This window comes from Dermacentor albipictus, chromosome 3, assembly GCF_038994185.2.
Source record: "Dermacentor albipictus isolate Rhodes 1998 colony chromosome 3, USDA_Dalb.pri_finalv2, whole genome shotgun sequence".
In the NCBI taxonomy this organism is placed as follows: domain Eukaryota; kingdom Metazoa; phylum Arthropoda; class Arachnida; order Ixodida; family Ixodidae; genus Dermacentor; species Dermacentor albipictus.
Genome location: NC_091823.1, coordinates 149,008,651 through 149,029,518, shown reverse-complemented (window position 1 = coordinate 149,029,518; position 20,868 = coordinate 149,008,651). Strand labels below are relative to the sequence as shown.

Below are 20,868 nucleotides of genomic sequence, written 5' to 3'. Positions count from 1 at the left end.
ACGAATTAAATCATAATTAACGAATCAAATGACCGGTTCGTTGATTACTTGACGGGATCATTAATTGCTTAAGTGATTAATTACATTTGTAAAATTTTCAAGTTGACCAATTTTTGAAAATAAAAACAAATAAATATCAGGCCCTACATCACAATTTTGCTTCCAATAGTCACTATTTTCTAACTTTTTTCTCTCAAATTTAACAAATTTCATTAAGATCGACCCGGTGGTTATCGCAGAAAAGCATTTCTGCGTTTTACATGCATTTAAACATGCGGAATCAGAGTTTGGCCCGAACTAACAAAGGGAAGAATTACGGAAAGAGGCCATCATCGACAATTTCAACAAATAACTTGACCCATAAGTTCAAAGGCAGACGACACTCGAAATTATAAAAACGACAATCGAAACCAAAACACCAGTTTCGGATTGCGATACTTCTCGCAGGCGGCGCTGTGGTAGCGTCATTTCGCATTTTTGCGTTAGATATGGGAACTTTAGGCGCCTCTTTCGGTTCGCGCTGGTGCCCGCCACTTCCTCGCGCACTTTTCAGTGCGGTCGTACAGTTATGGCAGGCACAGTTTGCCTCGTTATCCTGGAGGATGGCCAAAGAAAGAAGATTTCGCTGCCAAACGGCGCCTACGCCGAATTGCTGTTTGCTTTACGCTCTCTGACCGACATCAATGACACCACTCTGGTAAGTAATTTTAATGTACTGTACAAGTAGCGGGAACTGGGCGAGTTGGAATATGTTCCTGATCTATCACCGCAAGAACTTTGCCTGTATAGTTCGTTGCGCTGACAGATCATGGAAGTAATCTTAATTTAACTTTTGTGTATTGCTAGACGCCGGTTCTGTTAAAATTGCTGCAATGTTGGCATAACTGTGTTGGCGCGCTTTTCCAGTGTGGCCCGCGAAACGTTAATTCCTGACCCGTTTGCGATATAATCCAACTCGAAATTGTAGCTTTAAGAGGCTTTTTGTTGAATTACTTGCGGCTCCAAACTGACGGAGAAGTTCGTCGTGAAGGCGCGCTACTCACAAGCGCGGTTCGCGCTTACTGGCAAACTGTTGGCGCGCTTTGCGGGTCGTTGTGTCCCAGTTGAATTATTTCTAGGGCTGACTATTTCAAAGCACCACGGTATATCTGATATACTCAATGGAAGACAGTATGTGCTGCCAAAGCGAAATTATCTTTCAAAGTTAAGCTTTTTGTAGTGTAAAGCGGAACACCTGATTTATGCGGACTTCATTTTATTCTCCTTCATTCCTTGAGCTTTTCTAACTTGTGGCGTTTCTTACAATATTCCTCTTATTTTGAATGACAACTATAAGGAGTAACCTGCGCAGTTATATGCGTAATTACGCTTAGTAACTTATTACTCAGGCGCGCGAAGTCTTGTTGCGGCTTAGGATCGTTTTTACACTAGCATACTTTCGCATTACGTATTTTCATTTTGCTCTTTCATAAGCTTGCAGCAATATAGGAATGTGTTTACGAGTGTGTAAACAGAGCATTCTTTACTTGAATTTCAACTCCAGCATTATCCAAATTATTGTGCTGTTGGGTGGGCTTTGGTTGCATGATTTCTAGCACATGTTAACAGCACAAACTTTATACAGATAACTTTGTCCCACATTTGATCTTGCACATGTGTCTAAATTTGGAGCTCTTGAATTTTCGCTGCGGCATTGTATACATTCCCCCTTGATCATATTAGACTTTTTGTGAACATGGACCATTCACCTCGGAAGGCTCGTTTCTTCATTATAATGTTAAATTTATCTGCCAGGTCCAGATGTACGACGAGGAGCTTGAAGATTACGTTGACTTGGATATGCACAGCAACATCCAAAACAAGGCCAAAATAAGATTGGCACGGAGGATAGCCCCTGAAATGAATGTGAGTACGGTTACAGGTTGACGTAGTTGGCATCAAGTGAAAAGGGTCATAATTGTTTAATGGTTTGATAGTTGGTACATAACTTTCAGGAGAGCAGCCAGCAAGCTAGGATGGAGAACCATTAAAGAAGGCTAGAGTGCACTAGTAAGAGGCAGCAGGGATTGCAGCACACTAAAACTGATAAAGCTTGCACACATATCAGCAGTTGTTTGTAAGGTACATGTAAGAATGTTAAAAAATAAACATGTTGAGGTTGTATAGAAAATCACATTTTTTAGTAGATGACAATGTCTTGTTTGCCAGCATTTTGTATCCATTAGATGAAGGGTGCAAAATGGTGCGCATACACAGAGGACATGCAAAACATGGCACTTGTCTTGCCTTTCTCTGTGTATTTGTCTCAATTTGCAGTTCTCTTCTAATAGCTATGTTTCGCAAATAGCCAAAGAAATACTTCAAAGAATCCTGTGCCCTCTTCACTCAGCTTTCTGCCTCGCTTGCTGCCTGGACACCTTAAAGCTGTATCAGGCATTGGAAAATGCCAGGCTTTCTACATTGCAGTTTTGCAAAACAGAAAGCTGTTTAGGCACAATTAATTTTTCAAAGGACTGACAGGTGATTTTTAAGGACAGAGATTTTTATGATGCAACAATAAACTCGTCCTCAGAAGTGTTTATACCTCTAGCAGTTGCTTCCGAAGGTGCAGGAAAATTTAATAAGCAATTTTTTTTATCTGAGCAACCCTAAAACACATTGCCCCCATGCTAGCAACACTGAAGAGTAAGAGCGATGCCGTTAACCTGCCTCGTAAATTGGGAATGCAGAATGATGAGTGGGTTTCACGACATAGGGTTTCTGTCGTACGTCATTCTTTTTTTTTTCAATGTGAAGCATTCTTTGCGAACTTTGGCCGCATTGAGTGTGTCTATCTACCTATCTAGCTTCTATTTCGGTGGGGCTGGTGGTGTCAACCAACTTGAGCTGCTGGGTATGTGCTCACGGTCTCGCTGCCGTGTGGTCACAACATTACTGTCAGTCGAGCTGCATTATCCGACTCTCGCATCTGATTCTCATTTACTACATGTGCTGAACCAGACGACCTGCGCAAGATACTGGTATGTCGGCTGCAGAACAGCGGATGGTGGCTGCCTTTGCACGAACAGCAAATTGATAGCATGTTTTCCCCCTCATGCACGCTATCAGCTCCTGCACACAAAGAAGCTCTTGGAAAACTGAAGCTTCCTCAGGAAATGCATGAACTTGTACATTGCGCTCTTTAGAAGTTCACTTGAGCAGCTCTAGGATCGTGTACCACAGAGGTACTACTTGGTGCAGAGAAAAGGGGATGTGTTTGCCATGATTGAGCAACGAGGCAAGCCCACGTTCTTTCTGACCCCCAGCTTGTCTGAACTCCACAATGAGCGTCAAGTATTTGAGAGAGTCAAGGAGCTGGTGCAGGCACACCACCGCAGGGTCGACGCTATAGCCAGCTACCTACAAAATGCATCGCATGACTTCGATTCCCACTGTACGTGGGATCTGCATAGTTTCTTTTAAATGGAACCAGCATATCTGCTTACGATCCTTTCACTTGCAGACAGTTTCGTGTCTGAAGCCATGCATACTTTCAACTGGTTGCATGAATGTGTAACATGAATTTACTTTTACTGAAGTAATCCAGGCTTCATAGCATGATTACAGTATAAGGATATTGAAAAAAAATTACAGAAATTTCAGGACTGTTATCTGGCTGTTACGCCGATGTGCAGGCGTCCAGTGAAAAAGATTGTTAAAATAGAAATAGTGTTAGCAAACCGCATGAAAAGTCCAAGAATGGAAAGGAAATTATACATACATCATAGCAGTTTCAATGGTTTGCAATTAAGGCATGTTAATTGAAATAATATAGTATAATATAGTAATGAGAAATAATAGGTTATCAGAAAATTGTAGTATTCTGTTTTAACTGCAGTATTAACAGAGCATTCACCTTATGAATACTTACATGTAGCGTGAACAAACAAGAGCAGTCACAGTGCCTCCAGACTTGCCTAATGCGTTTCCATATATTGACTATGTGCGTAGCTCGCAATATTCTACATGTCCTTGCTATATAAGCTCAGCCTTGTTCTATAAATAGCTCACTTGAGCTGTAAATATAGGTTCGAAGTGGAAGTATGTTTAATGGGTATATGCGTAATGAACACCCACTATGAAGACCTTGACTTGGAAGTGGTTGGGGTGTGCACAGTTAAAACAGTTACTTTACTGTCTTGACAATTCATTCATTAAGCTACATTGCACTGCCTCATGTTTTCCGTTTGAAAAGTTAAATATATGTGCATCTCGCAGCGTGCAGGCCCTGCGTTTGCTGTTCGAGGTGGAAGCAACACGGAAATGACTCAGTCTAGGTAAATTATTAGTACCGAAAGGGAAAAACCACACATTTTGGGATGTTAGCGTTTCTTATTACTATTTTTTTGGTTACTTAGCTATATAAAGCAATCTGTATATTGCCTTGCAGTGCTGTTACAGAATGTGCAGAGGAGGTGCAGCATGTACAGTCTGTGCCGTTGGAGAAGGAAAAGGACTACTTAGATTTTGTACTACCCTCTTTTGACCATTACGAGGAAGTGCTTCGTAGAAAGGTCCCAATTAATTGTGCAGTGCGACGTGCCATTATCAACAAACTGTTTGCAGCTTGCTTCAAGATAGCTTGGTGAGCGCTCCATTATGCTTCTATTGCTTTCAGCTTTAATTCGGTATTTTGACTACTCAATGACTCAACCTTTCATCATAAGTGTTCAGCGTTGCCATAAGATGTTGGTCGTGATATAGTTGCACAGAATACACTACCTGTGTGGTAACTTTTTCTGCTTGCTGTAGTGCCAGGACACAGAAATGCTTCCAAAGCAAGCAGAATCTATCTAAAAGTATTAGTGCACCATTTAACACTGTTATGATGATATCAATTGTCACGTACAGCGCATACATAGACGAGGGACAAAAAGGATGACGTAGACAAGCCCTCTCCCTCGTTTTTGTCCCTCGTCTATGTATGCGCTGTAAGTGACGATTGATACCATGGAATACCAGCTAGCCCATACCCAAACCTTGCTTCTGTTATGATGAGCCCAGAATTCGGTCTTAAGTCTGGGAAATGTTCTAGCTTGCTTGCCCTCCTTGAGGTAACTGCCCTCCTTTACGAGATAACATCCCCCTATGACCCCTGCTACATCCTGAGTGGACACTGGCAACCAGCAGGCCACAAAGAGGAGGGGGGCATTGATGTAGCAACATGACAATGCTGCGATGGCACCCACTTCACTTGGTCCAGAATGTGTCAACACCAATTGGCACTCAGTTTTTTAAAGTGCTTGTAACTACTAATTGCAGCATCAAGTGCAGATTTCAGAGTGGAAAAAATTCCGAATTGGTGCTCAAGGGGCCCTAAAACACTTTTCTAACTAATTGTAGAATGATGTCACTGTAAAGTATCATCAGCCTGGTTACGCCCACTGCAGGGCAAAGGCCTCACCCATACTTCTCCAACTACCCCGGTCATGTACTAATTGTGGCCATGTTGTGCCTGCAAACTTCTTAATCTCATCCGCCCACCTAATTTTCTGCTGCCCCCTGCTACGCTTCCCTTCCCTTGGAATCCAGTCCGTAACCCTTAATGACCATCGGTTATCTTCCCTCATTACATGTCCTGCCCACTGCTGTAAAGTATGTTGCCTAGCAAATCTTGTGCCTCAAAATTTGTTGTGTACTTCAAGCATAAGTAGAGTTAGAGGTATTATTGCACTGATGCAGTTTTCTCTCTCCTTTCATGTCCACTAGCATGCCAGAAGCTACACAGGGGGCTAACAAGGCCTCGCGCAAAATTTGGGAATTTAAAAATATTTTTTGTGATGCTACTTTTGGTTCAGCCGTGCATGACGAACTCTCAATGCGAGATGGGCACTTGTGCTTAAGCTATGTCATTCACAGAGGCTAATCAGAACACAGTTGTCAGAGCATTGCACTGGTGAGAGGACACATTGCAGCACCCTGTTGTGGCTGTAGTATCTATGCCATGCTGCTACATAGCTCTGGTGTGATCTCCCACAGTGCACAGCAGACGCAGCTCCACAAAACTCGTGTGTAGACAGAAGTACAAAGACGAGAAATGTTTTTAGTCTTTGAGATCACTTCCATGTGTATTTTGCATTTATTATACTTAAGATTAGCATTTAATTAAAACTGGCAAATATTTTGCACTGGTTTTTCTTGGGAAAAAGAATACAAAATTGCCCATTTATTAATTGTATGATTATTTCACCTGATGTACAGGTACCCTTCTAGACAGTTGTACCGCGTAGCTGCTGAGAGGCTTGTCAGTGCATACCCACACCTTGCTGACAGAGTTGGCAGCGGAAATGGCCTGGTAAGTTTCATACATCCCATACTGTCGCCATATTTACATTTCTAAGAAAGAAATATCATTTCTACCTCATATGGACAATTCGACTGCACCATGTATCTGCACTTCTGAGCTGCCATGTTATATTATGGCTGTTGATTCTCGTGGTCATGTAGAGATGATCAAAGGGATAAACTTTATGTTGTCTGGTGTTTTACTTTGTGCTAATAATGACGTGTATGTTTCAGTTCATCCAAAACTTCTCCTTTGCTACAGATAAGCTTTTACAAACAGTGTTCATAGTTTGTCATGGAGTATGGTCATGAAGGAAAAGAAATAAGTGACGGGACTCATCTGGGAGTTTAATCTGAGCCCAGCATCAAATTAAACTCTTGCACCATTTGTTCAGCAGCTATCTGCCTATCAGCAAGCGATACGGCATCAACTTATGATTCATCAAGTAGCAACAGTTGGCCACTTCATTTTTTGCCGTTGTGGCCTGTTTGACTGCATTGAAATTGCTTGCACCATTTCACGTCATAGGCTGCAGCATTGTTATTGTACACTGCAGCCAGGTTGGCATGTTTTCATGGCATTAGGTCCGTTTAAATGCAAAAAGTGGATCACTGTTGGGGCTTCTACCAGCTTTATGATGCATGCTGCCATCATTGTTTTGATGCCCTAGGGGTGTTCTGCAGCATTATATATATATACATATATTCCGCCGGAACTAGACGTACGCTAACTTTTATGTTGTTATGCCTATTCCAAGTTTATGGCGTGGATGTTGCAAACTTTATGGCCGGACCTTCTGTTAATAAGCAATTATGTTCGATGCATAAAACAAACTGCAATTATGGTCATACTTCTATGTGTATACAGGCAATACCAATAAACTTCTAAGTACTTTTAACAGTAGTGATATGTTTCCAATTCTTTACAGGACTCGTGGGTCTTGGCATTAAGAAACCAATTCAAGAACATGCGTAAGAAGGCAGAGAATTGCTTCGAAGAAATGTTGGCAAAAAAAAGGCACTTCCTGGTCAAGCGGAAACAGCAGGTGGCTTCTGGTGAAGCTACAAACAAGAAGTTATGCCGCCTTTTTGTGAGTTGCAGCTGAAAAGCTTTCCGACATTTTCCAACAGTACTATGGTCAAGCAAGTGCACTGCCATTTTGTGGAGCTGTAAATTGCTTGAAAAACTGAAAGTGACAGACCTAGGACAGTATACAGTCGCCGACCGTTTATTCGGACCTCACGGGGACTGCGGAAATGTCCGAAAAAGCACATTAAGGAAAAAAGAAGTTTCATTTCCACGCACTTATTCAGGCTTGGCAGTAGGCTTGAAGAAATTGTGAATGTGCCATTGCACGCTGTTCCATGTACACGCAATCAGATATGCTTAAATCTCTGAGAGGGTCGTACATTCACTATAGGCAGCTGAAAGCAGTCACTGCTTGTACTCGGAGTTGTCCGGTGGTGTAGCAGAAACCTGACGAATGATCTTGCCGTCGTCGAGCTCTGCACACGTCAGTACAGCAGTGTTAGCACCTGTGAAACTGCCAAATGAGATGGTGTCCAGAATTGCAATGCAACTATTGCGCAGGTCTGGGCAGGAGATTTTCGGTGTCAGTAGGGAGCACATCTGAAGGCGACAAGTCCTAGGCCTCCCGGCACCCGCTTGCCAGCATTCCCCAGCGCAGTCTGCGCGGGCACTGTCGGCGCCATTAGACACTTAATGTGATGTTTCCCTATGCCGCGTTGGATCATCACTTCTACACAGCATACAAAGCAAACACCACCATGCTGACACCAGTTGGACAAACGAAAAAAGTAACCTATTCTCACCGTCGTGCACAAAGAAGAAACAAATCAGCTGCTAAATTATCTTGACATGGTTTACTAAGCTGAGACCGGAACTGCTGTAGCCACTCTATAGAAGCAGGCAGAAACGATGATGATGAGCAGGGATTTGCAGTAGCCACTTCATGGGGCTGCTGAGCAAGGAAGCTCCGTTCAAAACAAATATGGCATTCAGCAAGTCGAACCATGCACTGGTCAGAGTCTGTGCATGGTGCTCTCAATCGACTTGGCTCAAGGAGTGTCCGAAAAATCAGACGAGAGGTTGCAAGGTGTTCGAACTTTCGGCAGTTGTATAGTAATTATACATTATGGTCTATGGGGAGAATGGCCGTGCCGCGAAGCAGACCGAATAATCGAGCGTGTCCGAATTTTTGGACTGCAAGTCCGAGAAATCAGTCGGTGACTGTAGTATCATGCAGCCAGTATTTCCAGGCAGTGTATAAAACCGGAGGTCACAGGGAAATGAGGGAGGGGGCTTGCACGGAACACATGCATGATAGAGTAATGGCTTCTCTCCTCTACACAATGATACCAAAGTAAAGGAAGTGCAATTGCAAAGATCTAAGCAGTAATAGTGCAACATCTTTATGTTGCAGGTGGTTTAGCAAGTGACCCCTTTTGCTGACCGAACTGAAAGACCTTTCACACGGGAATCCTGAAAATTGTAACTGACACAAAGAAAACGCAGCTTACAAATCGCGTAATGTTCCAACTTAGAGAGGGAAAAAAATATATTTATGATTTCATAATTTATACTTTATTTGCAGAACGTTGTTCAATGAAATAAAATAAATTTAGTTGTTTGCACAAGCCTATAGCATGAACAAGAAAGGGTGAACCTAGCTTTTCAACGAGAGGGGCAAGAAAGGACATTTTTGGTTATCCTTCAATATGTCTCATAACAGTAAGCTTCTTTACGAATTCAGCCTGTGCATACTTTGCTACATGCTAAACAGGCAGCCAAGTGTATTTTGTCTTACATGCAGTTATTCTCTATGTTAGTGGCAAAATTTGAAAAAAACGGAAACTTCGAAAGTGAGTTTGTGCATGCAAATTAAAAAAAAATCAATCATGTTCATTGTCATTCACATTTCCCCAAGGTTATCTACTGCGATCAGTTATGTTATATGCAAAAGCATAGTGCGTTATCTTGTTCTGAGTGCAAAAGAAAGCCATGAATAATGTATAGGCTATGGTGACCATTGGCATCTCTTAAAAAGTTGCATGTCAGGTCTTATGATGGCTTCCATTTGTTCCATGAACTAAAAAGCAGTCTACAGTGATGCTGAAGGACTGCAGGTGTTTTCTTATACATACAAACCACAGAAATAAAAATTAAGTTTGAGTTGGAGCCATTTGTTTTAGTGTAAGTTTGGTTCACATGATGACCAAAACAGATTTCATGCATCTCTAGTCAGCAGCTGTTCTTTGACTTTTGAGTGAAAGATTAGCAACTATTAGCTGCATCTATTGAAAAGCATTCGGGTTCCTTCTGTATTGCTGCACGATGCTTCTTAGTCCATGTAACATATGGAAGCAATAATTAAACCTAAATAGAATTTTCATCAGATTTACCATTGGCATACACATCACTCGGGCTTGGGTTTAAAACACTTATGCCATATCGCAGTACGACACTAAAGCAGAGGCTGCGGGGCACTGATAAATGCAGCATATGCACCATTATTGATTGCTTAGGTTGTATTCAAAACAGCATACCCACTGTTCCATCTGTAGAGAGTTAATTTAAACACACAAAATTTGTAAGTTAAACTTCTGACAGTAGGTGGGGCACGTGCCTGTGGCCTGTGTTCTGGTGCTGTGTCTCGGCAGGGAAGCCAGGGTGAGTGAATATAGCAGGTCCATTTGCACATTGACAGGCTAAAGAATCAACATATAAACTGTTGAATAATCAGATAAAGGGACAACGAAGAACCAGCTATGTGGCATGAATTGTTTGCTGAACCTACATGCAAAGAAAAAAAATTGACATGAGCTGAGGATTGACAGGGAAGCCATGCCAAGCCAGTGTGGAATCTGCACTTTGACAGGTATTGGAATTAGGGAACTTTTTCAAAGTTCTCAATTGGGAGAAAGTGACGACAAAGTAAGCTGTAGCATGCAATGTCTGCTGTAACATACATGAAAAAGACCCAAAGGGATGGAGGAGCAGTCAGAAAGAAAGGGGAAGGGGCCATTAAAAGGGTTAAGCAAGGCAAGATTACACGTATATCATCAGCGTGGTTACGCCCACTGCAGGGCAAAGGCCTCTCCCATACTTCTCCAACAACCCCGGTCATGTACTAATTGTGGCCATGCTGTGCCTGCAAACTTCTTAATCTCATCCGCCCACCTAACTTTCTGCCGCCCCCTGCTACACTTCCCGTCCCTTGGGATCCAGTCCGTAACCCTTAATGACCATCGGTTATCTTCCCTCCTCATTACATGTCCTGCCCATGCCCATTTCTTTTTCTTGATTTCAACTAAGATGTCATTAACTCGCGTTTGTTCCCTCACCCAATCTGCTCTTTTCTTATCCCTTAACGTTACACCTATCATTCTTCTTTCCATAGCTCGTTGCGTCGTCCTCAATTTGAGTAGAACCCTTTTCGTAAGCCTCCAGGTTTCTGCCCCGTAGGTGAGTACTGGTAAGACACAGCTATTATATACTTTTCTCTTGAGGGATAATGGCAACCTGCTGTTCATGATCTGAGAATGCCTGCCAAATGCACCCCAGCCCATTCTTATTCTTCTGATTATTTCTGTCTCATGATCCGGATCCCCCGTCACTACCTGCCCTAAGCAGATGTATTCCCTTACGACTTCCAGTGCCTCGCTGCCTATTGTAAATTGCTGTTCTCTTCCGAGACTGTTAAGCATTACTTTAGTTTTCTGCAGATTAATTTTTAGACCCCCACTTCTGCTTTGCCTCTCCAGGTCAGTGAGCATGCATTGCAATTGGTCCCCTGAGTTACTAAGGAAGGCAATATCATCAGCGAATCGCAAGTTACTAAGGTATTCTCCATTAACTTTTATCCCCAATTCTTCCCAATCCAGGTCTCTGAATACCTCCTGTAAACACGCTGTGAATAGCATTGGAGATATCGTATCTCCCTGCCTGACGCCTTTCTTTATTGGGATTTTGTTGCTTGCTTTATGGAGGACTACGGTGGCTGTGGAGCCGCTATAGATATCTTTTAGTATTTTTACATACGGCTCGTCTACACCTTGATTCCGTAATGCCTCCACGACTGCTGAGGTTTCGACAGAATCAAACGCTTTCTCGTAATCAATGAAAGCTATATATAAGGGTTGGTTACATTGGGCACATTTCTCTATCACCTGATTGATAGTGTGAATATGATCTATTGTTGAGTAACCTTTACAGAATCCTGCCTGGTCCTTTGCTTGACAGAAGTCTAAGGTGCTCCTGATTCTATTTGCGATTACTTTAGTAAATAGTTTGTACGCAACGGACAGTAAGCTGATCGGTCTATAATTTTTCAAGTCTTTGGTGTCCCCTTTCTTATGGATTAGGATTATGTTACCATTCTTCCAAGATTCCGCTACGCTCGAGGTCATGAGGCATTGCGTATACAGGGTGGCCAGTTTCTCTAGAACAATATGTCCACCATCCTTCAACAAATATGCTGTTACCTGATCCTCCCCAGCTGCCTTCCCCCTTTGCATATCTCCCAAGGCTTTCTTTACTTCTTCCGGCGTTACCTTTGGGATTTTGAATTCGTCTAGACTATTGTCTCTTCCATTATCGTCGTGTGTGCCACTGGTACTGTATAAATCTCTATAGAACTCCTCAGCCACTTGAACTATTTCATCCATATTAGTGATGATATTGCCGGCTTTGTCTCTTAACGCATACATCTGATTCTTGCCAATTCCTAGTTTCTTCTTCACTGTTTTTAGGCTTCCTCCATTCCTGAGAGCATGTTCAATTCTATCTATATTATACTTCCTTATGTCAGCTGTCTTACGCTTGTTCATTAACTTCGAAAGTTCTGCCAGTTCTATTGTAGCTGTAGGGTTAGATGCTTTCATACATTGGCGTTTCTTGATCAGATCTTTCGTCTCCTGCGATAGTTTGCTGGTATCCTGCCTAACGGAGTTACCACCGACTTCCATTGCACACTCTTTAACGACGCCCACAAGATTGTCGTTCATTGCTTCAACACTAAGGTCTTCTTCCTGAGTTAAAGCCGAATACCTGTTCTGTAGCTTGATCTGGAATTCCTCTATTTTCCCTCTTACCGCTAACTCATTAATCGGCTTGTTATGTACCAGTTTCTTTACTGCTAACTCATTAATCGGCTTGTTATGTACCAGTTTCTTTCGTTCCCTCCTCAGGTCTAGGCTAATTCGAGTTCTTACCATCCTGTGGTCACTGCAGCGCACCTTGCCGAGCACGTCCACATCTTGTATGATGCCAGGGTTAGCGCAGAGTATGAAGTCTATTTCATTTCTAGTCTCGCCGTTCGGGCTCCTCCACGTCCACTTTCGGCTATCCCGCTTGCGGAAGGTGTTCATTATCCTCATATTATTCTGTTTCGCAAACTCTACTAATAACTCTCCCCTGCTATTCCTAGTGCCTATGCCATATTCCCCCACTGCCTTTTCACCAGCCTGCTTCTTGCCTACCTTAGCATTAAAGTCGCCCATTAGTATAGTGTATTTAGTTTTCACTCTACCCATCGCCGATTCCACGTCTTCATAGAAGCTTTCGACTTCCTGGTCATCATGACTGGATGTAGGGGCGTAGACCTGTACAATCTTCATTTTGTACCTCTTATTAAGTTTCACAAGAAGACCTGCCACCCTCTCGTTAATGCTGCAGGCTTGCTCTTCAGAAATATTTACCTCTGCATTCTTGTGGTTTTGCTGCATCATTTCAGTTACTGCATCTCGGTAAAGCCAAATGAAAACACCGTATAAACACGCTCGCTTGCCCATCAATAGTTCAAATTCGAAGGACTACTCAGTGGCGTTCAGTTGGACATTAGTGCTTTCGCATTCACAACTTGTAAAAAGGGCTTGATTTTCTTTGTGTTTCAGGATTGCAGTCATCTTGTAGCATATGGGGAAACTGCCGAGTCATTGAGGCTGCACAATGAATGGCTACAAGACAATGCTGGCTGCCAAGATGAAGAGGCAGTAAGGCCGAGGCTGCTTGCAACAGCAAGAGAGAGGCATGATCAACTTCGCAGCCTTACGCTGTCAGATGCTCTGTTGCTGTTCCCCTTTCTGGCAACTGAGGCATCGGTATGCTTTAGCAAGAGCTTTTGTAATCTTTTTTGTTTTTGTTTTACTGGGTTCTTAGCTTTAGGTTAAGGCAGCGGCTTAAGTGTTTCAGTCAGTAATTCTGGCATTTTTCTTTCAGGACAAAGCAAACAAGTGTGTGTATTGCAGTGACAAAATAACATGGGATAACAAAACTGAGTTGTATTTTGGGATGAGTAAGCTTAGCAAACTCTTTTGTAATGATAAAGTAATCACAAGAGCACAACCATAAGATGCTCAGCATATGAAGTGTGTAGAATATATGCATCAGCATAGTGCTATAAACAAGGTTAAAAAAATTTTAATACAGTGTTCCACCAGTCACATTTGTCTTCAAAGATGTGGTACAGTCACATACCAATGATTTATACATGTTCATACAGCTTCAAGGTACTGCCATTCGCCCAATGGGCATAATTTATATGGAGAGGCAATGTTTTAGATGTCTTACAACTCACCGGTTGACTTAATTGAAAGGTGCCTTTATTGCTGTTGGTTGTGTAAGAAGAAAACAGGGAAGGCAGAGAAAGCATAGTGGAAACTAACTGCTTGATTGAAATGTGGAAGTATAACAAAAAGGCAAATGAAAGGAGCCAAGGACAACAGGTACAGTAGGGAGCCAAGTTATGTGTGCGTTTCTTCAAGACTACAATAGTGACTATTCTACCATTCACTTTTTTTGGTTCACCGCGCACATAATGTGGTGATAAGCCCTTCTTTGGCATTAATTCTGCCTGTCGAGAACTCTTCTATGCAATGAGTGAGAAGAATGAAGTGACCCAAGGTGCTTGATTGTGAGTTACTGCTATAAAAGAAAACACTTAATAAATATAGATGAACTATGCGTGAATAATTATTTCTTATTTAAACATACCACTCATAAGGCAGTTACAAAAAAAGTGGACTAAAAGACGATTTGCTACTTGTTTATTTGTCCACTTTCATTTCCCTTTTTCTTATCGCTTCTACGTTTGAATCAACCATAATTTACCTGGCTTTCTTGGTTTGTTGACTGTTTTCTTATGTAGTAACTAACAAGCAATTTTAAATTCGACAGTATGCTGATGCCGTACGAAGGTTTATTGGCTGGTTGCTTGCTCCTAAGCTTATGTACTACTATGTGATGCCTGCTCTAAGAGGTGTTTGACATCTGCTGCCTTGGCTGTCCTTGCACAATTGGTTCTCGCTATTGCATTAGTTTGCTAGTAGATAAAAGAATTCTTGAACATTCTTTCTTTTCTTTCCAGCTTCTCGTGGAGTTTGACCTACTTTTCCAAAGAAACGTGATGGAGACAATGGAGAATGGCTGCAAGCAGCTTGGTTACACTATTCTGAGCTTTGGAGAGCCAGAAGAGATTGTGGCATTTTCCGAAGTGGGATCCGGTAAATATGTTTCTATGATGACGCTCTTAAAGGGCAACTCGCATTTTTTCAACCATATTGTAACATTGTCATATTCAAATGGCATTGGCAGTTCTGTCACCCGTAGGGTGATTTAGTTTGCTTAGAAGTTCACCAGTAATTTTAAATAACCAATAAATGAGATACCGAAATAGGTAGCTGCTTCGTGTGACAATAGATCCTACACCACCATAATGTAAACATGCAGTACATGTGGTGCTAGCGCCAAAGAAGCCAAGCGGATCATTTCTGCTGACACAGGGAGCTCTTACAGAGTTTCCAAACTAGGCAGTGGCAATTTAAGTGAGGATTCCAGCCACAGTGACGGTATTGTCTCTGATGTCACAAACACAGTGGCCAGTAGAAAGTCGCGAGTCAAGAATGCAACCAATCTTTAAAATTCATCTTCAGCCGTATAGTTTGGTACAGATACTCGGAGGGCAAAAGAGAACACATATTCCAAATTTTATTAAAATCAGTGGACATAGAAAAAGCGCCGGTGTTGCCCTTAAAGGGAGTTCAGGAATTGTTTTTTGTGGGGTGATGGCAACTGTGGTGGTGGTGGGGTTGGTATCAGGTATCAGAAAGTCGGCAATGCTGGTTGAATTGAAACCTTGAATTTCTTTTTACTTGTACTTGTCAAGAGTTATAAAGCAAGTTGTTTTTTGTATACCTTACTCAACTATATTTGTGCTGCTTACCTAAGCCAGTAATGGGCAATTATTATGTGCTTTCTCAGTTCTCCAACGTAGAGCTGAGTTAACCTAAATGAGCTAGTTAAAGGGCTCTTAAGTCACCTCTGGCTTTTTTTGCACATTGTATAAACATGCACATCGCATAAGTCATTCTGTAATCACCATCTTTGTGAATGTAGCAATGCTATGCTCTGCGAAGAACCCAAAAATTTTTAAAAGAATCTTGTGCTCTTCTCTCGGCTTTTCTGCTCCCTCCTTTGCATGCTGTAATGCACGCAGGGTGTTGTCACAACCCTTACTTTTCGCTGCCCTGCATGGAGTTGGTGGGAATATGCAGAGAGAACAGAGTGCAGTGAGGAGGGTAGCAAAGGCCTGTAACTTTGCTAATACGGAATCTTTGAAAAAATTCTGGTTGTATGTTCATTGTGAACACTGCTGCCACTTCAACATTTTTGAGATGAGTGGTTTAGTGGTTGTCTAATGTGATGTTCTGAATTCTTTGTGATCTTATTCTGAAGTGTTGTAACCATAGTTTTCTCTACAGTTAAAAAATAGGATGTATGTATGTTTCGATATGTGGAATATTTGGCAGTATGTTACGAAACCATGAAACATGAGGGAAAGCATCCAAAAGAAATGTTAAAATATGCCATAATTCTAAGGGTGGAGCAAGCGCGCGAGTTTTCAGCACATACCATTTCTTCCCGTTTCATTGAGCAGCAAGCAGACGAAACTAGACCCACAGTCATTGCTACTGGTGGTAATCATCCATTGGAAGATTAAAGCACAAGTTATTTCACTAGTTATGTGTACCTCAAGTGTTTATCACAGTAGATGAATTACCCATGCAGGGCTCTGAGGCACTATATAAAAGCTGTAAGCTGTTTGGTGTGAAAGGTTTCCTAAGCATTCTACAATATCTGATTTCTTTTTTAACAGAGGATGCTGTTCTGGCAGTTCTGCAGTTTGTAGCAAAGCGCTGCAAGGAGCCCATAGATAGCATCATTACGCAGGTGAGTGCCTGTAGGATTCTGACTATGAAGATGCTTCTGTTGCATTTATCATTCTGATTGGCTTTCTGTTCACTTTGTGTTTCAGTGTGCTACATTTGGCTATTAAAATGAGTACACAGGAATTAAAAGCAGATTGTTTATTTCTTATTAGACTTGCACGCAAGGACGGGACGTCGAACGAAGAAGGGACAATATGCGCAATCTTCAGCTGGTTTTTATTGTGACAGCGACATATATATATGCTTCCACAATCGCAAAGAATAAAACGGGATGGCAAGAAAACAAGCAAAACCATGTGCAAAACTGCATAGCCACTAGTGAAACCAAACATCACTGTCATACCTTTTCACCGCCCAGAAGCAATATATGTGATATATATGATATAAGCGATATATATGAGAAAATAATATCGTGCATCTCTTAAAGATAGGATAACACCCATTGCATGACTTGCAGTGTTCTGCCATGTGGCCTTCGATGCCTTGCTTTACCTTGCGGTGATGTTCTGCTAGCCTCGTTTACGTATTGGCTGGTTTGACCGATATAACACTTGCCGCACGTCAAGGGAACCCAATATACTACACTTTCTTTGCATGCAACGAACTCGTGCGGTGTTATATCGGGCGTTATATCAGTCAAACCAGCCGATGCATAAACGAGAGGCTAGCAGAACATCACCGCAAGGTAAAGGAAGGCATTGAAGGCCACATGGCAGAACACTACAAGTTATGCAATGGGTGTTATCCTATCTTTAACAGATGCACAATATTATTTTCTCACATAAATTGCTTAACCAGGGAGATAGTTGAAGCCAGAGAAATTCTTTGGCATGATCAGAGTTGTGTTAGTGCCCCATCTGTAGCATTAAGGGATAAGGAAGTGAGGTTTCTGGGCGGTGAAAATGTATGACAGTGACAACGTTTGGTTTCGCCGGCACATGTGGCTATGCAGTTTTGCAGCAAACCTGGTTTTGTTTGTTTTCTTGCCATCTCATTTTTTTTTCTGATTGTGGAAGCGTTTATATATGTTGCTGTCACAATAAAAGCCAGTTGAGTTTGCGCATATTGTGTGTCCCTTTTTTGTTTGACGTCCCGTCTTTGTGCGTGCAAAACGCTAATAAGAACCATGTACAACCAACTCGCCCAAAACCTAATGCTTTTGTTTATTTCCTCTAATTGCCACAGGATACTTTTGCCAATAGGCATCATGCTTTTAAAGGACACTAAAGGCAAATATTAAGTCAAGCTGAAATGATAAATTAGAGCTCAAGAACATTTAAGGCCTCACTATTGTCTTGAACGAAGCTTTAGTATTCGAGAAATTTACGTAAGGGCAAGAGACGATCAGACTCCCCCAGGACATTCAAGTACTAGCCTGATGACAACGGCACTCATTATAACTGTCACTAGTTATCAACCACTTGTAATAGATAATTGTATTGCAATGCAAGATGAAAAATATGTCCAGTTCTATTTCATATTTAGAAAAACGAAGCCCTGACAACCACGCGGGTGGTTGAAGGGTTTCATTTTCTCCACTCTATCGCCTGTATTTTCACATTCCAGTAGTTATCGTGTAGTGCTGAGCTGGTTTTGCTGGCTCAAGAAACTGGCGTACTGCGAGTAGCAGAAAATGCCACATCCACACCACTTGACCAAGAGCAGCTGCAGCAGCGAATCCAACACTCTCTCTTTGCTCTGTTGCTTCTTGGCTGCGTGCTTGCGCTTTCTGCAGAAAACCGTGATGTCTGTTGGGCACAGTTTTACTCACCGATGGCAGTAAAGGGCGGTGACTGCGTATGCAAAGTCGCCACTTGCGGGCTGGTTATATGAATTGCGCCAAAGGCATCCGAACCCTTCAAACATGATTTTATCTTTTCTTGGCACGAAACAAGTGCAGTGAGGTTTCTGGAATTATATTTTGACAATCTACATTGACTTAGTATTTGCCTCTAGTGTCCCTTCAAGTACCGCATGTTTGTCGGGGGCATGGAGGTGGCTATCTTAATATTAATGAAAAAGTTGTAATCAGTTGTCTGAGTGTCATGCACAATGAGACCATTGTTTTCTATGCAAAAGTATAGAACTGCCTGGTGAGCCAGAACTGCCTTGTGCAAATTTTTACGAATCCACATTTGGTTAAGTACTAATAGAAAAGTATTGTAGCTATAGCTCTAAGAATATTTAGCGACAGACTACATGTCAGTTGCCTCAATTGCAACTGATTACCGCAGAGTATCACTGCTACAATATCAAAAGCAAGAACGAAGTGTTGCATATTAGAGATTTTTCTTTATTCTTATTTGAATTTATGTAGTGCGCGGTTTCAAAATTTTGCCAACCTGTTGCCATGAAAGTTTGAATTTCGAGCAAGTATCTCTTCCCTCAACAGCACTAAATGTCCCACGAGAGGTGCTCAAGTTTGGCCAGATCAGTAAATGACCTTTATGATAAAATACTCTTCAAAAAAGCAGTCTGACTTTCCTAAAATAAGTTTATTGGCTTTACTAAAGCAACCTTAAAAAACAAGTTGCATTATTTTAGTTTTGGAATTGGAAAATGAGAAATGTGGCTGAATAAATGGTTCCACCATTGCGACACATGCGGTCTGTATGTGCTTGTAGCAGGTTCCTTTACGGCACAAAACGGAATCGAGGCTTTTGACCTGTAGTCTATTGCTAAGTATTCTTAGAGCAGTACCCACCATCCTTTGCTTTGGGAGCCAACCAAAATGTGAATTCGGAAAGATCTGCAACAAGTACTTTAACTCATTAGGTGCTTATATTTTCTTTGTGAAGCCAAATGTTTCTTCAAAACTAATTTTGTCCTCAGCACTTGGGCAGCAAAAACAAACGAAAGAAAGTCTTTTTTTATCCGGATAACAATAGTCACTGGACATGTCCAGCTTTCTCTTAAACACCCACTACCCTCGTGTGGGTCTAAAGCGAAAATGTTTTTTTTGTAGTTGGTTCAGCGTTATTGACTCTAAAAGACATTACACAATAGCATTCCTTTTTTTAACCTTAGGAAGAAGCCCCGCTGACCCCGTGTCTGGTGCAGGATGAAGGATTTGCACTGCACATCGACAAGCAACTAGTGTTTCAAGTCTCCTCGCTGCTTTCGGGAGTAGCCTGCCTCTTTGCATCCTTTTGGGTGTTTCATGTGGAATACCCACGAAAGGCGCACAAAATGTTAACATTCATAGAACATGCATTTCTGAACTTAACGCACACAAAGCCGCGCGTCAAAGCTCTTCAACTAATCAATTTTTTCAGAGGCCATGCAGACTCCCTGGAAGAGCCATAGGCTACTAACCAGTGGCCACACTCATGGCCTAATAAACTTCTTTGCAGCCGATTCTTGTGTAGTTTCACAGCCCAAATGATGCTTTGGTCCAAGGGCTGGGCAATCTGATGTGTTAGGAAGCAGAAATGCTAACTTCGCAGCTGCAAAGTTATCTAGTGTGGTGTGCGCCGATGCATTTAGGATAACTGCAATTCTGTTCTTTGCTGCAACATAGTGGTCAGTGAGGTGCATGTACGCCTCAAAAAGCTTTGCAGTCCATGCTTTTGTATTGCTGCAGTAGACAAGTCTAGACGGCAGTTGGGTGCTTTTCAAACATCTTGGCATGGCTGACTTCCCAATCACAAGAAATGATTCACTTCGAATGCAACTGAAATCCTGTCATTGGCATGCTTACCGCCAGTGCATGTGTCGTCATTGAATGCAGGCATTCTGTCTAGTAGCAGCTTGAAGAGCGCAGACTCATTCGTGTTAAAGATATTGTTGGGTGCGCAGTCCATCAAGATGTGCCTCAGCTGACCATTTCGCCATGTTTCTGCATCCTCTGTGTTGCCAATGGCATCTTCTCCTGAAGTGGTCATGTTTATGCCGTGCCTCACTTTAAATTCACCAGCCAGCTGTTGCTGCATATGAAGTGGTTCAGCTGCGAAGTGAAAACCGGGGCCTTCTCGGCAAGTAGGGGTTGCAAAAAGACAGTGGACGTTAAACTGCCTCAATACTGTAATACTTCAATCATAATATGGTTGTCAAGCTTAAGTTATTGCTTGTGTTTTGTAATATTGTTGCCTTGCACACAATTGTTTTCCTAGTTCTTTTTGTGCTGTTTGCCACAGTTTATTTTAAAAATATGTGCCGGCTTTTTTCTGCAATGTGCATTTGTTTAAGATACAGTGGCCAGCGCATCAAAGTGACTAGTAGTGTACAGCTCATGTGTTTTATGTTGTAAAGGTGCTGAGCTTGATACACAAAAGCAACAGTAGCATATATACTGTG

At 42.0% G+C, this 20,868-nt stretch overlaps 1 protein-coding gene across 1 annotated transcript in view; it reads left to right on the top strand.

The window, feature by feature from the left end:
- LOC135914601 (uncharacterized) overlaps positions 1 to 20,569 on the top strand; it is a 256,527-nt gene extending 235,958 nt beyond the window's left edge. The window contains exons 20-29 of the mRNA XM_070536517.1: positions 554 to 697; positions 1,795 to 1,905; positions 4,258 to 4,316; positions 4,430 to 4,624; positions 6,241 to 6,334; positions 7,254 to 7,415; positions 13,240 to 13,446; positions 14,712 to 14,847; positions 16,500 to 16,573; positions 19,600 to 20,569. Of these exons, the coding sequence (XP_070392618.1) occupies positions 554 to 697; positions 1,795 to 1,905; positions 4,258 to 4,316; positions 4,430 to 4,624; positions 6,241 to 6,334; positions 7,254 to 7,415; positions 13,240 to 13,446; positions 14,712 to 14,847; positions 16,500 to 16,573; positions 19,600 to 19,878 (1,461 nt within the window). The 3' untranslated portion in view covers positions 19,879 to 20,569. The remainder of the gene's footprint in view (positions 1 to 553; positions 698 to 1,794; positions 1,906 to 4,257; positions 4,317 to 4,429; positions 4,625 to 6,240; positions 6,335 to 7,253; positions 7,416 to 13,239; positions 13,447 to 14,711; positions 14,848 to 16,499; positions 16,574 to 19,599) is intronic.
- The last annotated feature ends 299 nt before the right edge of the window (positions 20,570 to 20,868 follow it).